We start from the raw sequence: 25,796 nt of genomic DNA, 5'->3' as shown, positions 1-25,796 counted from the left end.
GCAGCTATGACACTTCTGACATCATGCCAAAGTATTTACATCTATAAATGCCTTAACGGTCCTAAATCCCAACGAACATTTTATTAGAGATCTGACATGCACAGACTTACACGGTCCCAAACACCGGACTAAGAAAAGCAAAAAGAAAAAACAACCAGTGCCACAGGATCTTCACGCAAAAGTGAAATCATCTTTTTGAAGAAAAGCATTTTCTAGAATAAAACCTACCAATCACTTCAATTCGTGCCTTGCCCATTTTTATCTTTTCAAGCTAAAACTAAAGGGCACAATGGAAATAGTGGGTAAATCATAGGTGGCTCCAGGGCTTGGTTAACAAGTCGCTCTGGGGATGCTCAGCCGGCCTGGCCCAGCGCTCAGAGCTTCAGAGGAGTCCGACCACTGGCTTGGCCAAGAACCAGGCGCTTCACAGGAAAACCCCAAGTCTGAGACCCCACATTTAAATTCATACCTGTGATGGCGTGTGAGATGTACTACATGCATCTCATTATGACGGTGTAAAATCACTCCAGTGAATTCTTAGAATTATCTGTGCTATGGAAGATGAGAAGTACAAGGATTATAAAGACTAGACATCTCATTACCCTCTTTAAGGCCAATAGTTTTTTATCCCCCCAACCTCATAATCCTTTTCTCTGAGTTACTCATAGGTATGAAATAGCTGTTCCTGAATTTAGTGATTTTTGATTTGCCTTTAACAGAATCAGTGGGTAGTTGAGGTAAACCAAGCCGGATTGTTAGATTGAATGACCCAGTGGTTGACGCCAAGTCCCCCACTGGACGTGGGACACGTGGGTGCCGCTTTAGTAAGAATAGATCCTTCTCTTCTGACTGCCATCGGGGAGCAGCACAGCTGCTGTAAGACCAGGGCAATCAAATGCAAGTTAGGACGAAGGTAGGACAGATGCTCTGCTTTCTGTTCATTTTGTTTTTGAAGTAAAAGACCTGGTTAGATAGAAATCTTCATGCATAATTTCCAAACAAATCCATGCACATACCAAATTTAAATGAGTGCTTTTTTATGCACACATAGTAATAAGCCCGATTATAAAAGTTTAAAGAGAAGTAGCTGCTGTAGCCCTCTTATGTGGCCAGCTTAGGGGGCTCACGGGTACTCATGGGCTGGGCAGCAGCCCCCCCGCCCCCACCGTACTGCTAGACCAGGGCTCATCCCAGCCGAGCTGGGGTGTCCTGGCTACGGGTGTGAACCAAATTGTGTCCCCCAAAGGACGCATGCAAATGAATGAGAACTTATTGGTGAATAGGGTCTTTGAACACGTGACTGGTTGAGAAGAGGCTAAACTGGAGTAAGGTGGGCCCTGATTCAGTGAGTCCCTGTAAGGGCAGGGAATTTGGACATGGAGAGAGGGAAGACAGCCATGTGGCAGAGGCAGAGGCCAAGCCATGCCACAAACATGGAATTGCTGGCCACCACCCGAGGCCATGGAGAGGCCAGCAATGAGTTCTCCCTTAAGAGGGCACAGGGCCCTGCAGCCACCTGGAGTTTGGACATCTGGCCTCCAGACACACAGAACACAGCTTTGATGACACCTGAGGCAGCCCCAGGGTCCGAGACAGCTGTGATCTAAACAGCTGCAGCTCCTGACAGCCAGGCTGGATAACCGATGGAAATGAGAGAGGTGTGTGCTGCCTTTTTTTTTTGCTGTTGTTAAAGCTATTGGTTAAGTGTGGACAGGCAGTTCTAAAAGAGTGGGGGAAAATATAAATTAAGAATTCTGTCGCCTGGTTCAAGCTGTGTAAAGGGCAGGCTGTGGTTTGGCAGAGGCCACTAGTAAGCGCCCATCAGTTGTTCTGTACTCAAAAGGCAGAAAGGCCTGGGGCCTACCTCAAACGACTGGAAAGTAAATGAATATTTATCTCAGGTAAATGCCTGAGGCTGGATGTGCTATGTTTGAAGCCCTGAACCAAACTGCGGTCCCGGGTGAGCGGTCTCCTGTGCCATTACAAGGCAGAGCTGTGAAGGCAAGGCCAGTGGCATGAGCTGCCTGCACATCTCTCTCTTCACCTGCCGTAACTCACAGCTACAGACGATTCCAGGCCATAATTCTCAAGCCTTCAGCTCCCGATCCTCACGTAGCTACACCTGTTCAGCCTTGAATTACATTTTCCCTGAATCAAATCTTGGCCTAATACTGCTGGAAGGTGCATGCCCAACGACACACACATTCACTGATTTACAAATGCTCAGCTATTAGACATGTGAGCATCCTTACATTCTGTGATTCAGAGAAGCCTCTGCCCTCCTCCCCACCTCGACATGCTGGGTGTGGCGTCCCAAGTATCTGCTTGCAACCACGCCGGGCCCCACAGTGGACAGCCCGTTCCTCTTCCACCTCCTACTTCAGCTCTGCCTTATGTGGGAGGGACGTAATGGGCGGACATTACCAAAAGCACACCCAATACACTGGTGATACTTATATTTCTACCCTACTTATCACTGTAAATAGCAAGACTATAGATTTATTAGAGACAACGGAATTGCTTTTATTCAGGAGGTAACGCTATTTATGTTTAAACCAACAACTAAAAAGAAAACATCAACTACATTTCCAGTTAAACTGAACCTTGAAAAAAAAAAGAAACTTGAAAGTTGGTGCACCCTCTCTTTCAAAATAACAGAAAAAATGACATGGGGACAAATAAATTAATGGTTTAAAAAGTATTACTCAACAAAACCAAATTTTATTAAAATATTTTATTGCAATAAGATTTGACTGTGCCCCAAATCAATACAAAGAAAACTCCTAAAATTATTTACATACAAATTAATAAAACAATGTAGTTAAAAGAGCCGGGAGTAGCCAGCTTCAGCACAACTTTAGCCCCTATGTCAGTGTAATTTTCAAAGGCTCATTAAAATAGTAAAGAAAAAACAGTAGATCATACTTGTTATAATTCACTGATTTCCATATAAAGAAAAGTTCTCCTTCAAGGTGTATTTGAGACAAATAATTTATTTCTTTGAAGGGTGCCTGGAGAAAAGTCCAACTCATTCCTGCTTACTGAAGTCTTGTGAACTTTCGGATTAATTAAATAGCGTTTTTTCCAAACTTCACACATTCTTGGCCCATTTCTCAAACAGAGATTTCCTTAGTATTAATGTCAAGTATATTGCATTTCTTTTTATATAAAAAAGTATCTACATTAGTTTTTAGTCCATTTGGAACTGAGATCCCTGTTGTAACAAACTATTAATTCAGTATTTGCACTGTGTGCTCACTTAGATAAATGCCCACGAAAACTGGCCTGTTGATGACTGAAAAAATAAATCAGATGTTAAATAAACCAATTTCATTATGAAATGAAGAAACTGATTGAGAATACATTTTTATTAGGCATTTTGGTAATAAACTTACTCTACGGGTAGTCGATTCAGTGTATTTTTAAGTAAATGACTGGGACGTGGTTTCTTTAGAAGGAAAGTCACTTCTCCAGCTGCTGGGGGGCACTGAAGGCCTCGTACACGTTGGCGGCGAAGTCTTTCACCTGCTCCATCAGCAGCAGGTCCTGGCCAGGGTGACACACAGGTTAGCCTGCACAGAGCACTCACGCAGCGAGCCGAGCTCTACACAGGTTAGCCTGCACAGAACACTCACGCAGCGAACTTAGCTCTAAGTTTTGACGTAGTTAAGGTAAAAAAGAAAACCTTTCAATGAAAACAAAATTTCTTGTAATAAATTCTAGGGGATATTTATTGTCCAGTTTCTGATGTGTTCGATACAGACTAAGGGGCTGGAAGCTCACAGAGGGTCTGAGGCACATGGGCTTCTTGAAGGCCAACAGAGCACCTAGGTGGATGTAACAGGTGCACACACTTTATGCACATGCAAACCACATACACACACACTCTTCTGCAAAGGTTTCTCATCCAAGGGGGCTGTGAGTGGACAGGTAAGGAAGAAAAACCACATTTCACTACTGTCTGAGTCTAATGTCTCTCTCAACTACGAAGTATGAATTAGGCAACATCTGTAGTTGTACAGCTGAACCTGTGACTATCACCAGTAGAAATCTTACATATTTTCCTATCTCATGACAGCATAGAAGATATTAGAACTGCCACTTCGTCTTGCTACATATCATAAATCTGATTTTGAAAACAACATACTTGGTTTCCTCTGAAATCTTATGTAGTATTACTATATATATATTTTTTTTTGCATGGGCATGTACTGGTAAAAGAACCCGGGTCTCCGGTATGGCAGGCAAGAACTCTGCCTGCTGAGCCACCGAGGCCTGCCCTGAAGTCTAAATGTATTTTACTGTATGCATCTAACACCTTTTCGTAAGATGTGATCTACAGGATTCCCCAGACTGAAAAGGGCTGTGGGCTGGGCAACGGGAGAGCCCCCATGGGTGTGGGAAGCAGAGGAGGGGCTGCCCCCAGGGCTCTTTCCTTCAGCCTCAAACACCTCCATCCTGAGATTAGGGTGCCTGTGGCTAAATTCTCTGACCTGAGCTTGAAGTACCCACTCTCTGGTTGGTCAGTGGAACATGGTTTAAACCAGTGCTCCTCAAACCAGGATTTACATACATAATTTTAGGGATACAAGGATCTGATGGAAAATTCTGTGCTTTGATTTCTTTGAAAATCTAAATAAATACATCAAACACACTCTGGCTCATCTGGAAGACAAAATTACACTCCAGTACTGCCTCTGACTTCAGAGCATTGGTTTGTATTGAAGCTTTTGTTGGCTCCAAACAGCATTGCTTTAACTATCTTTTGTTAGTGTGAAAAGAAACAGATGCAGAAAATCTATTAAATTAAGGCCAAATCACATAGATCAAGGATAAAAATAAAAGTTTTGAATAGTTGGAGTAGATGAAAAAAAAGCACCCAAAAAGGGTGAAAAGGCAGTAGACTTAGTGGGAGAAAATATTTGGAAACCACATATCTGATAAGTGTTTGATATCCAGAATATAAAAGGAAACCCTACAGCTCCACAATAAAGACAAATAACCCCATTAAAAAAATGGGCAAAAGACATGAACAGACTTTTTTTTTTGACAGGGGCAAGCTCCAGGAATCGAACCTGGGTCTCCAGCATGGCAGGCAAGAATTCTGCCACTGAACTAGCATTGCACCATCCATGAACAGACATTTTTGCAAACAAGAAACATAAATGGCTATGTAGCACATGAGAAGATGCTCATCTCCACTAGTTATTAGGGAAATGCATATCCAAATCACAAAGAGATATCATTTTATGCCTATAAGAATGGCTAAACAAACAAGAAACTGTAAGTATTAGAGGGAATGTGGAGAAACAGGAACTTATTCGCAGCTGTTGGGAATGTAAAATGGTATAGCTGCTGTAAGACAGTTTGGTGGTTCCTCAGGAAGCAAAGAACAGAATTGTCGTATGATCTGGCAATCCCACTACTTGGTATATATCTAGAAGAACTGAAAGTAGGGATGTAAACAGGCATTTGCACACCAATATTCACACTGGCATTATTCACAATTGCCAAAAGACAGAAATAACTCGTGTCCATCAACTGATGAATGGACAAACACACAATGGAATATTATTCAGCAGTAAGAAGGAATGAAGTCTTGAAGCATGTGGAAACATGGATGAAACTTGAGGACATTATATTGAGTGAAACAAGTCAGATATAAAAGACAAAAGGACAAATATTGTAAGATATCACTGATATGAACTAATAATAATGGAAACTCAGAGTTAAAATCTAGAATATAAGTTACCAGAAGAGAGAATGAGGCTAGAGAATGGAGAGCAGATGCTTAATATACGCACAATTTTTTTTAATGTAGAAGCCCACACATTCCTAACATACAAACATTCCACATATGGTGTACAATCAGTGGCTCACCAATATCGTCACATAGTTGTATATTCATCACCATGATAATTTTTTAGAACATTTTATGCACAATTTTTAACTAGGGTAAACTTAAACATTGGAGACAGACAGAGGTGATGGTAGCACATTCCTGAGGTTATGGTGGAAAGGGGAAGTTTAGAGACCCGTATGTCACCAAAAGGAAAGCTACAGGTGAAAACATGGGAACACGGAACACAGTGAACGCTGTGGGGCATATGGTGATGCTCCTGACCATCGTGCTCAACTGTACAAACATAAAAAAGTTTTCATGAACTAGAACAAACGTCCGTCGCTGTTACAAGGAGTTAATCATAGAGTGGTATATGGGGAACAATGCAACAACTGCAAACTATGGACTATAGTTAACAGTAATACAGAAATATTAATCTTCTTTCATCAACAGTAACAAATGTACCACACCAGTGCCAAGAGTCAATAACAGGGGGGATAAAGGGTTTGGGCTCTTTTTTCTGAGTAATTCAAATGTTCCAAAAGTGACCACAGTGATGAATGCTCAACTATGTGATGATACTGTGAGCCACTGACTGTATTCCTTGGATGGGCTACATGGTATATGAATGAATATCTCTTAATAAAACTGCACTAAAAAAGAAAAAAAAAAACACAGCAAATCAGGCGCAGAAGCAGCAGTCTGGATATGCAGCAATGAGAAGAGTGGAAGAGGCAGGACCCCAGTCACACAGGAACCAAAGGGCCGGAACCAAAGGGGCAGGCAGGACCCACTCCCACCGGAACCAAAGGGGCAGGTAGGACCCACTCCCACCGGAACTAAAGGGGCAGGCAGGACCCACTCCCACCGGAACCAAAGGGGCAGGCAGGAGGATCCACTCCCACCGGAACCAAAGGGGCAGGCAGGACCCACTCCCACCGGAACCAAAGGGGCAGGCAGGACCCACTCCCACCAGAACCAAAGGGGCAGGCAGGAGGACCCACTCCCACCGGAACCAAAGGGGCAGGCAGGACCCACTCCCACCGGAACCAAAGGGGCAGGCAGGACCCACTCCCACCAGAACCAAAGGGGCAGGCAGGAGGACCCACTCCCACCAGAACCAAAGGGGCAGGCAGGACCCACTCCCACCGGAATCAAAGGGGCAGGCAGGACCCACTCCTACCGGAACCAAAGGGGCAGGCAGGACCCACTCCCACCGGAACCAAAGGGGCAGGCAGGACCCACTCCCACCGGAATCAAGGGGCAGGCAGGACCCACTCCCACCAGAACCAAAGGGGCAGGCAGGACTCATTCACACTAACCAAAGGGTTACCCCATTTACACAGAACCAACAGGGGCAGGCAGGACCTGATTCACACCAGATCCATGAGTTAGCTGTCATCAGGCATAAAGAGTAAAATGTGTTCAGTTTTTGTAGCTTGGGTTTTATTTAATAGATAAATGTGTTTTAGTTTTCAAGTTATGAAGAAGCTCTAAGCTTAAGAAGTTTATATATATATATAAAGTGCTTATTTATACCTAAAAATCAGCTCTGGGGGACTGTGATACTTTTTTCCTCAGAAGCAGTATATGTGTAAGTTTGAGAAACACTACCACTGTAGAGGGAAAACATCTATAAACAATACATAAGCCTATGCATAAGGCTGCGTTTCAATAAAACTTTATTTACAACAATAGGTGAAGGGCCAAATTTGGCTCACAGGCCAGTTTGCCTAACCTGTTTAAAGTAAGGACGAAATTTGCCCAAGTTTTGCATCTTGATGCAGCTTCCAGGTTATGTTTTCAGAAGTCTGAGATGCACATTATACATCACAGGGTTGGCTCTACCAGTAAAAGCTCCCTCTTTTTGTCTCCTGGAAGCATGTATTTGTATATAATACGGGAAAACAAGCTTTCTCAACTTTTTTCTGATTCTCCCATTTTCTGCTTTTTGCCAAACAATATTTCTTCCCTATTGTCCTCCATCCTGATATACTCTACCACAGGGGTCCACAAAACACAGCCTGTAGGCTAAATCAACTGCCACTTGTTTCTGTCAGTAAAGTTATATTGAAACAGACACGCCAGCCCGTTTAAGGCTTGTCTATGGCGGTTTTCACACCGCCACAGCAGAACTGACCCCGGGCGGAAGGTGTGGTGAGCAGTGTAGGAAAAGCTGGGGCTCCAGGCGTTTCGACAGCGGGGTACCACCGGGAGAAATGCAGTAGGGGCCTGCGGGCCTGAGCAAGTTCCTGTACTGCAGTGGCCCAGTGACAGGGACAGTGTGGTCTGAAGGCCACAATAACTCTATCTGGCCCTTCACGAAAAGAACTGTCCTGGTCTACAGCATTCCCACAACAGGCTCTTCTACACACCTTCGTGCTGGAGTGGCAACAATAATTCAAAAGGATTAATTTAAAGTAAATTAACATATCTATCCAAGGCAAAGGCTTTATCAAAGATAAACTTGGATAACTGAGCATATGACAATTTATTAAATTAAAGAAGACCGTGGGGTATTTTAACTCAAAGAAATTATAATTAAAAAACTGGTAGAAGCTCTATCAATCAATGGTCTAGAATAGAAATGTAATCTACAAGCAGGCACAGTAAAAACTTCACTACAACATTACTGGTGAGTCCTTTCCGAGACTGCAATGCTTTGTTTTTATCGCCCCTTCCTGTCACTCGGCCGCTGCAGTACTGGAATTTGCTCATACCCACAGGCCTCTGCTGCATTTCTCCCGGTGGTGCCCCGCTGTCGGCCAGGCCTGGCACGCAGCGAGCAGAGAGTCAAGGTCAGGGTGGAAACGCCTGGAGCCCCAGCTTTTCCTCACACTGCTCACCACGCCTTCCTCCCGGGGACTTTCTGGCCTTTACAGGGGAGAAACCCCACACCAGGACTGAGGAGCGTGAGGGTAGCAGACCACACCACCCCGCCCCGGGGGAGCCCAGCCTCCAGCTCACGCTGTCCACGTGCCACGGTGGAAAGTCACTGAGACCTCCGCTGGCCAATGAGCCGCGGCCCTCGACCCCTTCCCACCGCACATTACTGTGGGACTCTGACTTGAGGGCTACTGCAACTACTTTTCCATTTTAATATGGCTTCCGAATTTGCAAATGGATCAGAAAAAAAAATCTATGTGGATCCAAAGTTATCCTTTCATTAACACCAGTCTTACTGAGTGCATTCCACATTCTTTCCTAAGAAGGAAGATAAGAGTTATAGGCATTTTGGTGAAAATCTGAACAGCCCACTATCTATGCAGCTTTCAGTGAGCAGATCATTGATGCACTATTAATAGAAATAATTTATTAGTTGCCAAAATGCTTTATCCACAAAAGTCTCTTGGTTTTTCTTAAACTTTGAGGAATTGGCATACCGATCTGCCTCTAAACTCAGCCTTCTCACCAGCACAGACTACTGCAAACTGCTGATGCCAAGTGAATTCAGCCAAGCACTGGGGTATACCGGGAGGGGGTCCTACATGGCTGGGGACCCCCAGCTCAGTGTATTCCTGACTCTCAGGGAGAGCCCACTACACACCATGGCTGTTACAAGGGGGCAGGGTGGGGACGGGGGCTGTTAATTTTTTAATAAAACAAATAGCACAGGAGAGAAAGATAATTTTACATTAGACAAACAGGGCCACAACCAAAAATATAATTTGTTCTTAATAACATTCTGAAACTTCCCTCTTACCTGAACAAAATGACTGGGCGTTTCACTGCACACGGAATGGATCTGTCCATTTATGATTGGAATTATCTTCGCTAAAGGCAGGCTGACACTGGAAAGACTGAAAAATCACCACAGTTATAACGATTTTCGGAAATGACCTTACAGGCATTTAACCTTTTTAGTAGAAAATACATAGCATCAAAGGATAACTTACAGAAATCCATTAAGAAGAAAATAAAAAGTACATATAATTCTACCTCCTGGAAATAAATCACTGTAATTGACATCATGGCTAATTCTTTCCAGTAATTTACATATGCAAAAATTTATATAAACATAAAAGCATTTATATATATGCTTTTGTTTAACACAAAGCCATGGCCTTCCCATGCACACTGTCCTGCATTTTTATTAATGTCACGCGCATCCTTCCAGGCTACTAAAAGTTCTTGTCTAATTGTTTTTTAGTTGTTATACAGGAATCCACCCCCAGATGTGATGACTGTACCCCACCAGCTTCCTGGAGGTGGGCATAAGTTGATGCCTAACCTTCCCTAACACAAACAGCCAGGTCACGGATGGGAGGTCTTTAGGGTCACAACACCTATTGTTGAACCCGTTTTCCTAGTGAGTGTACAGGCTTCTCTGCACCTTTCTCCTTACTACACTGAGTATCGTCTTCTCTGCAAATCCTCCTAGGTCTGAGGTTAAAATGGCAGCTCACCATTTTATTCTATGTTCTTTGTACTTACTGTGCCAGTTTTAAGCTATTATGTACCCCAGAAAAGTCAAGCTCTTTCATCATCATTCAGTATTGCTGGGTAGGACCTTTTTGATTGTTTCCACGGAGATGTGACCTACCCAATGAGGGTGGTAACTTTTGATCAGATGGTTTCCATGGAGATGTGTCTCCACCCATTCAAGGCGGGGTTGCTAGTGGAGCCCTTTAAGAGGGAACCATTTTGGGAAAAACTTCAGAGCCACCAGAGCTGACAAAGCCATCAGAATGGACAGAGCCCCAGGAAAGCCATTGAAGATTTCTGGAAACAAAACTGGCATACGTCACCATGTGCCTTTCCAGCTGTGAGGAAACCCTGAACATCACTGGCCTTCTTGAACCAAGGTACCTTTCCCCAGGCTCCTTAGTTTGGACATTTCTATAGCCTTGCCTTAATTTGGATAGTTTCATGGCTATAGAACCATAAACTTGCGACTTAATAAACTCCCCTTTTTAAAAGGCGCTCCAGTTCAGGTACAATGCATTCCGGCAGCTTTTACAAACCACAACACCTACCATGCAGACTCCAGTGGCCCTCAGCAACATCTACTTGCTACTGGATGTTACGTCTATCGGACGACTTTTTAGCAGAACTGAGATGTCTGTTTTCCTGTCCTACTAACTTATCAATGTTATGGGTTATGGGAAAGGCTCACCTTATGTTTGTAACATTCCTTGCCTTTTTTTTTTTTTTAATATTTTTATTGAGAAATCTTCACACACATACAGTCCATTCATACTATACAATCAATGGCTCACAATATCATCACATGGTTGTGTATTCATCACCCATGATCATTTTTAGAACATTTGAATCACTCCAGGAAAAGAAATAAAAAGAAAAAATAATAAACATACATTCCATATCCCTTACCCCTCCCTCTCATTGACCACTAGTATTTCAATCTACCCAATATGTGTACTCCTTATCTTCCCCCTATTATTTATTTATTTGTCCTTAATTTTTTTTACTCATCTGTCCATACCCTGGATAAAGGGAGCACCAGTCACATGGGTTTCACAATCACACAGTCGCACTGTAAAAGCTACATAGTTATACAATCATCTTCAAGAATCAAGCTACTGGAACACAGCTCAATAGTTCCAGGTACTTCCCACTAACTATTCCAATATACCATAAATTAACAAGGGATATCTATATCATGTATAAGAATAACCTCCAAGATAACCACTTGACTCTGTTTGAAATCTCGTAGCCACTGAAACTTTGTCTCATTTTTCTCTTCCCCTTTTGGTCCAAGTTTTCTCAATCCCATGATGCCAGGTCCCAGCTCATTTCCAGGAGCCCTGTCCCACATTTTCAGAGAGATTTACACCCCTGGGAGTCATGTCCCACCTAGGGGGAGGGCAATGACTTCACCTGCGGAGTTGGCTTAGAGAAAGAGGCCACATCTGAGCAACAAAAGAGGTTCTCTGGGGGGTGACTCTAAGGCATAATTATAAGTAGGTTTAACTTCTCCTTTGTAGGAATAAATTTCATAGGGGCAAGCCACAAGATTGAGAGAACTATTGAACTGTTGGTCCCTACTACTTGCGAGAATATCAGGAATTCCCCAGATAGGGAAGTTAAATATTTCCTGTTTCCCCCTTAGTCCCCGAGGAGACTTGGCAAATACTTCTTTATTCTCTGCCAAATTAGCCCAGGATGTATCAGGGCATCATACTAACCTATGCAAACCAACAAGTTCTCATGCCCTATTCAAAATTTTCATGTAATTATGGTGTTTGAATAAATTGAACATACAAGTAAAATTAGATAATATGCTACCCAAAATAGAAATTTTGCATGAAGTAAACATCTCTTCCTTTTATCTCACATAGAAGTTGAAGTTTTTTTTTTATTAATTAAAGAAAAAAAGAAATTAACACAACATTTAGAAATCATTCCATTCTACATATGCAATCAGTAATTCTTAACATTATCACATAGATGCATGATCATCATTTCTTAGTACATTTTCATCGATTTAGGAAAAGAACTAGCAAAACAACAGAAAAAGATATCGAATGTTAATATAGAGAAAAAAATAATAATAATAGTAAAAAAAAAAAAAAGAAAAGGAAAAAGAAAACAAAAAGACACAAACATACAGACAAACAAACAAAAAAACCTATAGCTCAGATGCAGCTTCATTCAGTGTTTTAACATGATTACTTTACAATTAGGTATTATTGTGCTGTCCATTTTTGAGTTTTTGTATCTAGTCCTGTTGCACAGTCTGTATCCCTTCAGCTCCAATTACCCATTATCTTACCCTGTTTCTAACCCCTGCTGGTCTCTGTTACCAATGACATATTCCAAGATTATTCTCAAATGTCGGTTCACATCAGTGGGACCATACAGTATTTGTCCTTTAGTTTTTGGCTAGACTTGCTCAGCATAATGTTCTCTAGGTCCATCCATGTTATTACATGCTTCATAAGTTTATTCTGTCTTAAAGCTGCATAATATTTCATCGTATGTATATACCACAGTTTGTTTAGCCACTCGTCTGTTGATGGACATTTTGGCTGTTTCCATCTCTTTGCAATTGTAAATAACGCTGCTATAAACATTGGTGTGCAAATGTCCGTTTGTGTCTTTGCCCTTAAGTCCTTTGAGTAGATACCTAGCAATGGTATTGCTGGGTCGTATGGCAATTCTATATTCAGTTTTTTGAGGAACCGCCAAACTGCCTTCCACAGTGGTTGCACCATTTGACATTCCCACCAACAGTGGATAAGTGTGCCTCTTTCTCCGCATCCTCTCCAGCACTTGTCATTTTCTGTTTTGTTGATAATGGCCATTCTGGTGGGTGTGAGATGATATCTCATTGTGGTTTTGATTTGCATTTCTCTAATGGCCAGGGACATTGAGCATCTCTTCATGTGCCTTTTGGCCATTTGTATTTCCTCTTCTGAGAGGTGTCTGTTCAACTCTTTTTCCCATTTTGTAATTGGGTTGGCTGTCTTTTTGTTGTTGAGTTGGACAATTTCTTTATAAATTCTGGATACTAGACCTTTATTTGATATGTCGTTTTCAAATATTGTCTCCCACTGTGTAGGCTGTCTTTCTACTTTCTTGATGAAGTTCTTTGATGCACAAAAGTGTTTAATTTTGAGGAGCTCCCATTTATTTATTTCTTTCTTCAGTGCTCTTGCTTTAGGTTTAAGGTCCATAAAACTGCCTCCAATTGTAAGTTTCATAAGATATCTACCTACATTTTCCTCTGTTTTATGGTCTTAGACCTAATGCTTAGATCTTTAATCCATTTTGAGTTAACTTTTGTATAGGGTGTGAGATACGGGTCCTCTTTCATTCTTTTGCATATGGATATCCAGTTCTCTAGGCACCATTTATTGAAGAGACTGTTATGTCCCAGGTGAGTTGGCTTGACTGCCTTATCAAAGATCAAATGTCCATAGATGAGAGGGTCTATATCTGAGCACTCTATTCGATTCCATTGGTCGATACATCTATCTTCATGCCAATACCATGCTGTTTTGACCACTGTGGCTTCATAATATGCCTTAAAGTCAGGCAGCGTGAGACCTCCAGCTTCGTTTTTTTCCTCAAGATACTTTTAGCAATTCGGGGCACCCTGCCCTTCCAGATGAATTTGCTTATTGGTTTTTCCATTTCTGAAAAATAAGTTGTTGGGATTTTGATTGGTATTGCATTGAATCTGTAAATCAATTTAGGTAGGATTGACATCTTAACTATATTTAGTCTTCCAATCCATGAACACGGTATGCCTTTCCATCTATTTAGGTCTTCTGTGATTTCTTTTAACAGTTTTTTGTAGTTTTCTTTGTATAGGTTTTTTGTCTCTTTAGTTAAATTTATTCCTAGGTATTTTATTCTTTTAGTTGCAATTGTAAATGGGATTCGTTTCTTGATTTCCCCCTCAGCTTGTTCATTATTAGTGCATAGAAATGCTACAGATTTTTGAATGTTGATCTTGTAACCTGCTACTTTGCTGTACTCATTTATTAGCTCTAGTAGTTTTGTTCTGGATTTTTTCGGGTTTTCGACGTATAGTATCATATCATCTGCAAACAGTGATAGTTATACTTCTTCCTTTCCAATTTCGATGCCTTGTATTTCTTTTTCTTGTCTAATTGCTCTGGCTAGAAGCTCCAACTTGATGTTGAATAATAGTGGTGATAATGGACATCTTTTTCTTGTTCCTGATCTTAGGGGGAAAGTTTTCAATTTTTCCCCATTGAGGATGATATTAGCTGTGGGTTTTTCATATATTCCCTCTATCATTTTAAGGAAGTTCCCTTGTATTCCTATCTTTTGAAGTGTTTTCAACAGGAAAGGATGTTGAATCTTGTCAAATGCCTTCTCTGCATCAACTGAGATGATCATGTGATTTTTCTGCTTTGATTTGCTGATATGGTGTATTACATTAATTGATTTTCTTATGTTGAACCATCCTTGCATACCTGGGATGAATCCTACTTGGTCATGATGTATAATTCTTTTAATGTGTTGTTGGATTCGATTTGCTAGAATTTTATTGAGGATTTTTGCATCTATATTCATTAGAGAGATTGGTCTGTAGTTTTCTTTTTTTGTAATATCTTTGCCTGGTTTTGGTATGAGGGTGATGTTGGCTTCATAGAATGAATTACGTACCTTTCCCTCCACTTCGATTTTTTTGAAGAGTTTGAGGAGAGTTGGTACTAATTCTTTCTGGAATGTTTGATAGAATTCACATGTGAAGCCGTCTGGTCCTGGACTTTTCTTTTTAGGAAGCTTTTGAATGACTAATTCAATTTCTTTACTTGTGATTGGTTTGTTGAGGTCATCTATTTCTTCTTGAGTCAAAGCTGGTTGTTCGGACTTCCTGGAAGATGGCGGCTTAGTAAGACGCGCGGATCTTAGTTTCTTCTCCAGGACACCTACTAGGGGAGTAGAAACGACACAGAAAGCGCCCAAAGCCACAACAGAGATAAAAAAGACAGCGTACCCCATCCTGGAACGGCTGGCTGGCTGAGAGAAGCAGCTCGGGTGAGATCGCCGAGGCGCGCGGGCCTTACCGGGCGGGGTGGCAAGCGGCCGGAGTTACTCCCTTCCCCCTTCCCGGGCCGGCTGGGAGAATTGGAGAGGTGGTCCCCTGAAACCAAGGCGACTGGCGCCCACACCACGCGCAGCCCCCGGACCAACTGAGAGAATTGGATCGGAAACCCCCAGGCCGCGGAGAACGGTGACCCCGTGACTCCCGGGGAACGTGCACTCTCTCGGGCGGGCCGCTGCCGCTGGCGCCCTCCCGCCACACTTGTTGCCCAGGGCCGACTAGGAAATTCGGACGGGCTCTTTCCCTGGCTGCGGCGACCAGCAACCCTCCCTGCGTTCGGACACCCTCCCTGCGTTCGGACCCCGGGCCGGCTCAAGCCGCTTCGGCTAGCGAACCCCCAGGACGGCGAGAGTTTTCCAAAGTTTAAGGTCCCACAGCACCTTTTACTGGTGGGACCCGCAGACAAACGTGTGCCACGAGCGCCACCTACTGGGCAGGATAAGAAAAACAGAACCCAGAGATTTCACAGAAAAATATTACAACCTTGCTGGGTCCAACACCAAGAGAAATCTGAATAAATGCCCAGACGCCAGCAGCAGAAGATAACTGTCCACGCTCAAAAGATTGAGAATATGGCTCAGTCAAAGGAACAAACCAATAGCTCAAATGAGACACAAGAGCTGAGACAACTAATGCTGAATATACGAACAGAAATGGAAAACCTCTTCAAAAATGAAATCGATAAATTGAGGGAGGACATGAAGAGGACATGGGCTGAACATAAAGAAGAAATAGAAAAACTGAAAAAACAAATCGCAGAACTTATGGAAGTGAAGGATAAAGTAGCAAACATAGAAAAAATAATGGATAGCTACAATGATAGATTTAAAGAGACAGAAGATAGAATTAGTGATTTGGAGGATGGAACATCTGAATTCCAAAAAGAAACAGAAACTATAGGGAAAAGAATGGAGAAATTTGAACAGGGTATCAGGGAACTCAAGGACAATATGAACCGCACAAATATACGTGTTGTGGGTGTCCCAGAAGGAGAAGAGAAGGGAAAAGGAGGAGAAAAACTAATGGAAGAAATTATCACTGAAAATTTCCCAACTCTTATGAAAGACCTAAAATTACAGATCCAAGAAGTGCAGCGCACCCCAAAGAGATTAGACCCAAATAGGCGTTCTCCAAGACACTTACTAGTTAGAATGTCAGAGGTCAAAGAGAAAGAGAAGATCTTGAAAGCAGCAAGAGAAAAACAATCCATTACATACAAGGGAAACCCAATAAGACTTTGTGTAGATTTCTCAGCAGAAACCATGGAAGCTAGAAGACAGTGGGATGATATATTTAAAATACTAAAAGAGAAAAACTGCCAACCAAGACTCCTATATCCAGCAAAATTATCCTTCAAAAATGAGGGAGAAATTAAAACATTCTCAGACAAAAAGTCACTGAAAGAATTTGTGACCAAGAGACCAGCTCTGCAAGAAATACTAAAGGGAGCACTAGAGTCAGATACAAAAAGACAGAAGAGAGAGATATGGAAAAGAGTGTAGAAAGAAGGAAAATCAGATATGATATATATAATACAAAAGGCAAAATGTTAGAGGAAAATATCATCCAAACAGTAATAACACTAAATGTCAATGGACTGAATTCCCCAATCAAAAGACATAGATTGGCAGAATGGATTAAAAAACAGGATCCTTCTATATGCTGTCTACAGGAAACACATCTTAGACCCAAAGATAAACATAGGTTGAAAGTGAAAGGTTGGGAAAAGATATTTCATGCAAATAACAACAAGAAAAGAGCAGGAATGGCTATACTAATATCCAACAAATTAGACTTCAAATGTAAAACAGTTAAAAGAGACAAAGAAGGACACTATCTACTAATAAAAGGAACAATTAAACAAGAAGACATAACAATCATAAATATTTACGCACCGAATCAGAATGCCCCAAAATACGTGAGGAATATACTGCAAACACTGAAAGGGAAATAGACTCATATACCATAATAGTTGGAGACTTCAACTCACCACTCTCATCAAGGGACAGAACATCTAGACAGAGGATCAACAAAGAAATAGAGAATCTGAATATTACTATAAATGAACTAGACTTAATAGACATTTATAGGACATTACATCCCACAACAGCAGGATACACCTTTTTCTCAAGTGCTCATGGATCATTCTCAAAGATAGACCATATGCTGGGTCACAAAGCAAGTCTTAACAAATTTAAAAAGATTGAAATCTTACACAACACTTTCTCGGACCATAAAGGAATGATGTTGGAAATCAATAATAGGCAGAGTGCCAGAAAATTCACAAATACGTGGAGGCTCAACAACACACTCCTAAACAACGACTGGGTCAAAGAAGAAATTGCAAGAGAAATTAGCAAATACCTCGAGGCGAATGAAAATGAAAACACAACATATCAAAACTTATGGGACGCAGCAAAGGCAGTGCTAAGAGGGAAATTTATTGCTCTAAATGCCTATATCAGAAAAGAAGAAAAGGCAAAAATTCAGGAATTAACTATCCATTTGGAAGAACTGGAGAAAGAACAGCAAGCTAACCCCAAAGCAAGCAAAAGGAAAGAAATAACAAAGATTAGAGCACAAATAAATGAAATTGAAAACATGAAAACAATAGAGAAAATCAATAAGGCTAGAAGTTGGTTCTATGAGAAAATCAATAAGATTGATGGGCCCTTAGCAAGATTGACAAAAAGAAGAAGAGAGAGGAAGCAAATAAATAAGATCAGAAATGGAAGAGGAGACATAACTACTGACCTCACAGAAATAAAGGAGGTAATAACAGGATACTATGAACAACTTTACGCTAATAAATACAACAATTTAGAGGAAATGGACGGGTTCCTGGAAAGACATGAACAACCAACTTTGACTCAAGAAGACATAGATGACCTCAACAAACCAATCACAAGTAAAGAAATTGAATTAGTCATTCAAAAGCTTCCTAAAAAGAAAAGTCCAGGACCAGATGGCTTCACATGTGAATTCTCCCAAACGTTCCAGAAAGAATTAGTACCAATTCTCTTCAAACTCTTCAAAAAAATCGAAGTGGAGGGAAAACTACCTAATTCATTCTATGAAGCCAACATCACCCTCATACCAAAACCAGGCAAAGATATTACAAAAAAAGAAAACTACAGACCAATCTCTCTAATGAATACAGATGCAAAAATCCTCAATAAAATTCTAGCAAATCGTATCCAACAACACATTAAAAGAATTATACATCATGACCAAGTAGGATTCATCCCAGGTATGCAAGGATGGTTCAACATAAGAAAATCAATTAATGTAATACACCATATCAACAAATCAAAGCAGAAAAATCACATGATCATCTCAATTGATGCAGAGAAGGCATTCGACAAGATTCAACATCCTTTCCTGTTGAAAACACTTCAAAAGATAGGAATACAAGGGAACTTCCTTAAAATGATAGAGGGAATATATGAAAAACCCACAGCTAATATCATCCTCAATGGGGAAAAATTGAAAACTTTCCCCCTAAGATCAGGAACAAGACAAGGATGTCCACTATCACCACTATTATTCAACATTGTGTTGGAGGTTCTAGCCAGAGCAATTAGACAAGAAAAAGAAATACAAGGCATCAAAATTGGAAAGGAAGAAGTAAAACTATCACTGTTTGCAGACGATATGATACTATACGTCGAAAACCCGGAAAAATCCACAACAAAACTACTAGAGCTAATAAATGAGTACAGCAAAGTAGCAGGTTACAAGATCAACATTCAAAAATCTGTAGCATTTCTATGCACTAATAATGAACAAGCTGAGGGGGAAATCAAGAAACGAATCCCATTTACAATTGCAACTAAAAGAATAAAATACCTAGGAATAAATTTAACTAAAGAGACAAAAAACCTATATAAAGAAAACTACAAAAAACTGCTAAAAGAAATCACAGAAGACCTAAATAGATGGAAGGGCATACCGTGTTCATGGATTGGAAGACTAAATATAGTTAAGATGTCAATCCTACCTAAATTGATTTACAGATTCAATGCAATACCAATCAAAATCCCAACAACTTATTTTTCAGAAATAGAAAAACCAATAAGCAAATTTATCTGGAAGGGCAGGGTGCCCCGAATTGCTAAAAACATCTTGAGGAAAAAAAACGAAGCTGGAGGTCTCGCGCTGCCTGACTTTAAGGCATATTATGAAGCCACAGTGGTCAAAACAGCATGGTATTGGCATAAAGATAGATATATCGACCAATGGAATCGAATAGAGTGCTCAGATATAGACCCTCTCATCTATGGACATTTGATCTTTGATAAGGCAGTCAAGCCAACTCACCTGGGACAGAGCAGTCTCTTCAATAAATGGTGCCTAGAGAACTGGATATCCATATGCAAAAGAATGAAAGAAGACCCATCTCTCACACCCTATACAAAAGTTAACTCAAAATGGATCAAAGATCTAAACATTAGGTCTAAGACCATAAAACAGTTAGAGGAAAATGTTGGGAGATATCTTATGGATCTTACAACTGGAGGCGGTTTTATGGACCTTAAACCTAAAGCAAGAGCACTGAAGAAGGAAATAAATAAATGGGAGCTCCTCAAAATTAAACACTTTTGTGCATCAAAGAACTTCATCAAGAAAGTAGAAAGACAGCCTTCACAATGGGAGACAATATTTGGAAATGATATATCAGATAAAGGTCTAGTATCCAGAATTTATAAAGAGATTGTTCATCTCAACAACAAAAAGACAGCCAACCCAATTACAAAATGGGAAAAAGAGTTGAACAGACACCTCTCAGAAGAGGAAATACGGATGGCCAAGAGGCACATGAAGAAATGCTCAATGTCCCTTGGCCATTAGAGAAATGCAAATCAAAACCACAATGAGATATCATCTCACACCCACCAGAATGGCCATTATCAACAAAACAGAAAATGACAAGTGCTGGAGAGGATGCGGAGAAAGAGGCACACTTATCCACTGTTGGTGGGAATGTCAAATGGTGCAACCACTGTGGAAGGCAGTTTGGCGGTTCCTCAAAAAGCTGAATATAGAATTGCCATACGACCCAGCAATACCATTGCTAGGTATCTACTCAAAGGACTTAAGGGCAAAGACACAAACGGACATTTGCACACCAATGTTTATAGCAGCATTATTTACAATTGCAAAGAGATGGAAACAGCCAAAATCTCCATCAACAGAAGAGTGGCTAAACAAACTGTGGTATATACATACGATGGAATATTATGCAGCTTTAAGACAAGATAAACTTATGAAGCATGTAATAACATGGATGGACCTAGAGAATATTATGCTGAGTGAGTCCAGCCAAAAACTAAAGGACAAATACTGTATGGTCCCACTGATGTGAACGGACATTCGAGAATAAACTTGAAATATGTCATTGGTAACAGAGTTCAGCAGGAGTGAGAAACAGGGTAAGACAATGGGTAATTGAAGCTGAAGGGATACAGACTGTGCAACAGGACTAGATACAAAAACTCAAAAATGGACAGCACAATAATACCTAATTGTAAAGTAATCATGTTAAAACACTGAATGAAGCTGCATCTGAGCTATAGGTTTTTGTTTTGTTTTGTTTTGTTTTGTTTTGATTTTACTATTATTACTTTTATTTTTTTCTCTATATTAACATTCTATATCTTTTTCGGTTATGTTGCTAGTTCTTCTAAACCAATGCAAATGTACTAAGAAGTGATGATCATGCATCTATGTGATGATGTTAAGAATTAATGATTGCATGTGTAGAATGGTATGATCTCTAAATGTTGGGTTAATTTCTTTTTTTCCGTTAATTAAAAAAAAAAAAAAAAAGAGAAGGGATAATTGGAGATGAAGGGATACAGACTGTACAACGGGACTGGATATAAAAACTCAGAAATGGACAGCACAATACTACCCAATTGTAATGCAATTATGTTAAAACACTGAATGAAGCTGCATGTGAGGTATAGGTTTTTGTTTTTGTTTTTTTTGTTTTTTTTTCTTTCTATTATTGTTTTAATTCTTATTCTGTTGTCTTTTTATTTCTTTTTCTAAATCGATGCAAATGTACTAAGAAATGATGAATATGCAACTATGTGATGTTATTAAGAATTACTGATTGTACATGTAGATTGGAATGATTTCTAATTGTTTTGTTAATTCTTTTTTTAATTAATAAAAAAAAAAAAAAAAAAGCTGGTTGTTCATGTCTTTCCAGGAACCCGTCCATTTCATCTAAATTGTTGCATTTATTAGCATAAAGTTGTTCATAGTATCGTTATTACCTCCTTTATTTCTGTGAGGTCAGTGGTTATGTCTCCTCTTCCATTTCTGATCTTATTTATTTGCATCCTCTCTCTTCTTCTTTTTGTCAATCTTGCTAAGGGTCCATCAATCTTATTGATTTTCTCATAGAACCAACTTCTGGCCTTATTGATTTTCTCTATTGTTTTCATGTTTTCAATTTCATTTATTTCTGCTCTGATCTTTGTTATTTCTTTCCTTTTGCTTGCTTTGGGGTTAGTTTGCTGTTCTTTCTCCAGTTCTTCCAAGTGGACAGTTAATTCCTTCATTTTTGCCTTTTCTTCTTTTCTGATATAGGGATTTAGGGCAATAAATTTCCCTCTTAGCACTGCCTTTGCTGCGTCCCATAGGTTTTGATATGTTGTGTTTTCGTTTTCATTCGCCTCGAGGTATTTACTAATTTCTCTTGCAATTTCTTCTTTGACCCACTCGTTGTTTAAGAGTGTGTTGTTGAGCCTCCACGTATTTGTGAATTTTCTGGCACTCCGCCTACTATTGATTTCCAACTTCATTCCTTTATGATCCGAGAAAGTGTTGTGTATGATTTCAATCTTTTTAAATTTGTTAAGACTTGCTTTGTGACCCAGCATATGGTCTATCTTTGAGAATGATCCATGAGCACTTGAGAAAAACGTGTATCCTGTTGTTGTGGGATGTAATGTCCTATAAATGTCTGTTAAGTCTAGCTCATTTATGTAATATTCAGATTCTCTATTTCTTTATTGATCCTCTGTCTAGATGTTCTGTCCATTGATGAGAGTGGTGAACTGAAGTCTCCAACTATTATGGTATATGTGTCTATTTCCCTTTTCAGTGTTTGTAGTTTATTCCTCACGTATTTTGGGGCATTCTGGTTCGGTGCATAAATATTTATGATTGTTATGTCTTCTTGTTTAATTGTTCCTTTTAATAGTAGATAGTGTCCTTCTTTGTCTCTTTTAACTGTTTTACATTTGAAGTCTAATTTGTTGGATATTAGTATAGCTACTCCTGCTCTTTTCTGGTTGATATTTGCATGAACTATCTTTTCCCAACCTTTCACTTTCAACCTATGTTTATCTTTGGGTCTAAGATGTGTTTCCTGTAGACAGCATATAGAAGGATCCTGTTTTTTAATCCATTCTGCCAGTCTATGTCTTTTGATTGGGGAATTCAGTCCATTAACATTTAGTGTTATTACTGTTTGGATGATATTTTCCTCTACCACTTTGCCTTTCGTATTATATATATCATATCTGATTTTCCTTCTTTCTACACTCTTCTCCATACCTCTCTCTTCTGTCTTTTCGTATCTGACTCTAGTGCTCCCTTTAGTATTTCTTGCAGAGCTGGTCTCTTGGTCACAAATTCTCTCAGTGACTTTTTGTCTGAGAATGTTTTAATTTCTCCCTCATTTTTGAAGGAAAATTTTGCTGGATATTGGAGTCTTGGTTGGCAGTTTTTCTCTTTTAGTATTTTAAATATATCATCCCACTGTCTTCTAGCTTCCATGGTTTCTGCTGAGAAATCTACATATAGTCTTATTGGGTTTCCCTTGTATGTGATGGATTGTTTTTCTCTTGCTGCTTTCAAGATCCTCTCTTTCTCTTTGACCTCTGACATTCTAACTAGTAAGTGTCTTGGAGAACGCCTATTTGGGTCTAATCTCTTTGGGGTGCGCTGCACTTCTTGGATCTGTAATTTTAGGTCTTTCATAAGAGTTGGGGGATTTTCAGTGATAATTTCTTCCATTAGTTTTTCTCCTCCTTTTCCCTTCTCTTCTCCTTCTGGGACACCCACAACATGTATATTTGTGCGGTTCATATTGTCCTTGAGTTCCTTGATACCCTGTTCAAATTTTTCCATTCTTTTCCCTATAGTTTCTGTTTCTTTTTGGAATTCAGATGTTCCATCCTCCAATTCACTAATTCTAGCTTCTGTCTCTTTAAATCTACCATTGTAGGTATGCATTGTTTTTTCCAGCTTTTCTACTTTGTCCTTCACTCCCATAGTTCTGTGATTTGTTTTTTCAGTTTTTCTATTTCTTCCTTTTTTTCAGCCCATGTCTTCTTCATGTCCTCCCTCAATTTATCGATTTGGTTTTTGAAGAGGTTTTCCAGTTCTGTTCGTATGTTCAGCATTAGTTGTCTCAGCTCCTGTATCTCATTTGAACTATTGGTTTGTTCCTTTGACTAGGCCATATTTTCAATTTTCTGAGCGTGATCCGTTATCTTCTGCTGGCGTCTGGGCATTTAATCAGATTTCCCTGGGTGTGAGACCCAGCAGGTTGAAAGATTTTTCTGTGAAATCTCTGGGCTCTGTTTTTGTTATCCTGCCCAGTAGGTGGCGCTCGTGGCGCTCATCTGTCTGTGGGTCCCACCAGTAAAAGATGCTGTGGCTCCTTTAACTTTGGAAAACTCTTGTTGTAGGGGGGGGGTCGCTAGCCGAAGTGGCTTGGGGGAGTGCCAATCCGAATCTCCCAGCCGGTCCGGGGATCCGCGCACGGGGAGGGTCACTGGCCTCGGCGGCTTGGGGGAGCGCCTATCCACCGTTCCCAGCCGGACCGGGAAGCCACGTGTTTGGAAGGGACCCCAGTCGCCATTCTCCGTGGCTTGGGGATCTCTGATCCAATTCTCCCAGCTGGTCCGGGGGGCCGCACGTGGGGGGGTGGGGCGCCAGCCGCCGCGGCTGGACTGCCTGCCCAGTTCTCCCAGCCAGCCTGGGAAGGAGGGAGGGAGGGACTCCGGCCGCCTGCCGCCCCAGCCCGGGGAAGCCCGCGCCCCTCGGCGATCTCACCGGAGTGGGTTCTCCCAGCCAGTCAGCCGTTCCAGAATGGGGTACACTGTCTTCTTGGTCTCTGTCATGGCTCCGGGAGCTGTTCTCTATCGTTTCTACTTCCCTAGAAGCTGTTCTGGAGGAGGAACTAAGACCCGCGCGTCTTACTAAGCTGCCATCTTCTCCGGAAATCCAGAAGTTGAAGTTTTAAAACATAGGCCATATCATCCTTTACCCTGTATTCTGCCTTACCTTACTCTTATCCAGATCAGCTTCATCCATATCTCTAGTGGAAGTCTGATTGCTGTTTCAACTTTTTAAACAGTTTGTACCCCTAATCTTAATGGATGAGTTTATAGTCAGTCAACATTGATTTAGTGCCCATTATTTTCCAAGTTTAATGTAAAAACTGCAAAACAGAAGTCCTTAAAGAGTGCAAATTTGAGTCTAAGATCAAAGGGGCCCTTCTGAAATGGTAGAGATAGTAGAGCTGCAGGATACTTTTTGGCATCATGAATCTATGACTTGGTAGTTACAGTTATGATTAAAATGACTAACAACTGCACTAACTAAATATCCCTGATCCTACAATAGGGCATGAAGTTGAATACATTCTTGTATTTTCAGAACTAGAAAGTGATAATCCATCAAATGGGAATAGACAGTAAGAAAGCCTTACTGTTGTAATGACTAAAGTATTGAATTTTACAGTCAATTCTGGCTTGTTGCACCGGAATCTTAGGGAATACATTAAAACTTTAACACACTGTCACTTTTGTACTTTAAAGAGTTGAAAAAACAATAGTTGTAATTTGGAGCATGGAGAGAGAGTTTCACAACTTAGGTCCTTCCATACAGTGCCAAAGATTTTGGGAAAAAATGCAAAGGAGCTCTACTAACTGATGAGTTATTGGTTTAACAGAGTTTAATCTGTTAAAAACTGAGGCACCCAAATTTATCCCCTAGGATTTATTTTGTTGTCTGGGACAAAAATTCATAGGACATTCAAAGCAATGTTGTCCTCCGAGTGCTCGTCCCCCAGCACGAGCGCTACACTCGCCTTACCTGTCCATGGAGTCCCCGTGCTGCAGGTCCCGCTCTGTGGGTCGGAAGAACTCGGCCACGTTGTCCAGAAGTCTACTAAAGCCTCGGTTTAGGCAAGTGTTCAACACTGTCCTGAAATCTGGACTATATAGAATAAAAAGCATCAGCCACTTTTCAGATTCCCAAAAAAAGAGAATATTCATTCATTCTGCAGACTTTCTTATAGTCACATTTTGTACAATATATTTTTAATAATATTGACAACAGCTTTTCACCTCTTGAGGAAACTTCTGAGTTACCTTTTGG

General features: G+C 40.7%; 1 protein-coding gene across 6 annotated transcripts in view; it reads right to left on the bottom strand.

Moving 5' to 3' along the window:
• The window catches only part of PEX3 (peroxisomal biogenesis factor 3), a 60,110-nt gene that overhangs the window by 8,586 nt on the left and 25,728 nt on the right, over window positions 1-25,796 (bottom strand). Inside the window, exons 10-12 of one of the 6 annotated variants that reach the window (XM_077143362.1) lie at window positions 25,512-25,634; window positions 9,546-9,642; window positions 3,354-3,572 (exon numbers count right to left, since the gene is read on the bottom strand). In XM_077143362.1, coding sequence (XP_076999477.1) covers window positions 3,534-3,572; window positions 9,546-9,642; window positions 25,512-25,634 — 259 coding nt within the window. In that variant the 3' untranslated portion in view covers window positions 3,354-3,533. Of the gene's footprint in view, window positions 1-3,353; window positions 3,573-8,679; window positions 9,047-9,078; window positions 9,426-9,545; window positions 9,643-25,511; window positions 25,635-25,796 lie in introns of those variants that run through there. The other 5 variants (XM_077143360.1, XM_077143358.1, XM_077143363.1 and 2 more) reach the window with 5 other exon arrangements.

The sequence above is a fragment of the Tamandua tetradactyla genome, chromosome 25 (genome assembly GCF_023851605.1).
Source record: "Tamandua tetradactyla isolate mTamTet1 chromosome 25, mTamTet1.pri, whole genome shotgun sequence".
NCBI classification, from domain to species: domain Eukaryota; kingdom Metazoa; phylum Chordata; class Mammalia; order Pilosa; family Myrmecophagidae; genus Tamandua; species Tamandua tetradactyla.
The sequence above is the reverse complement of the archived record's forward strand: the minus strand, read 5'-3'. Positions and strand labels throughout refer to the sequence as shown.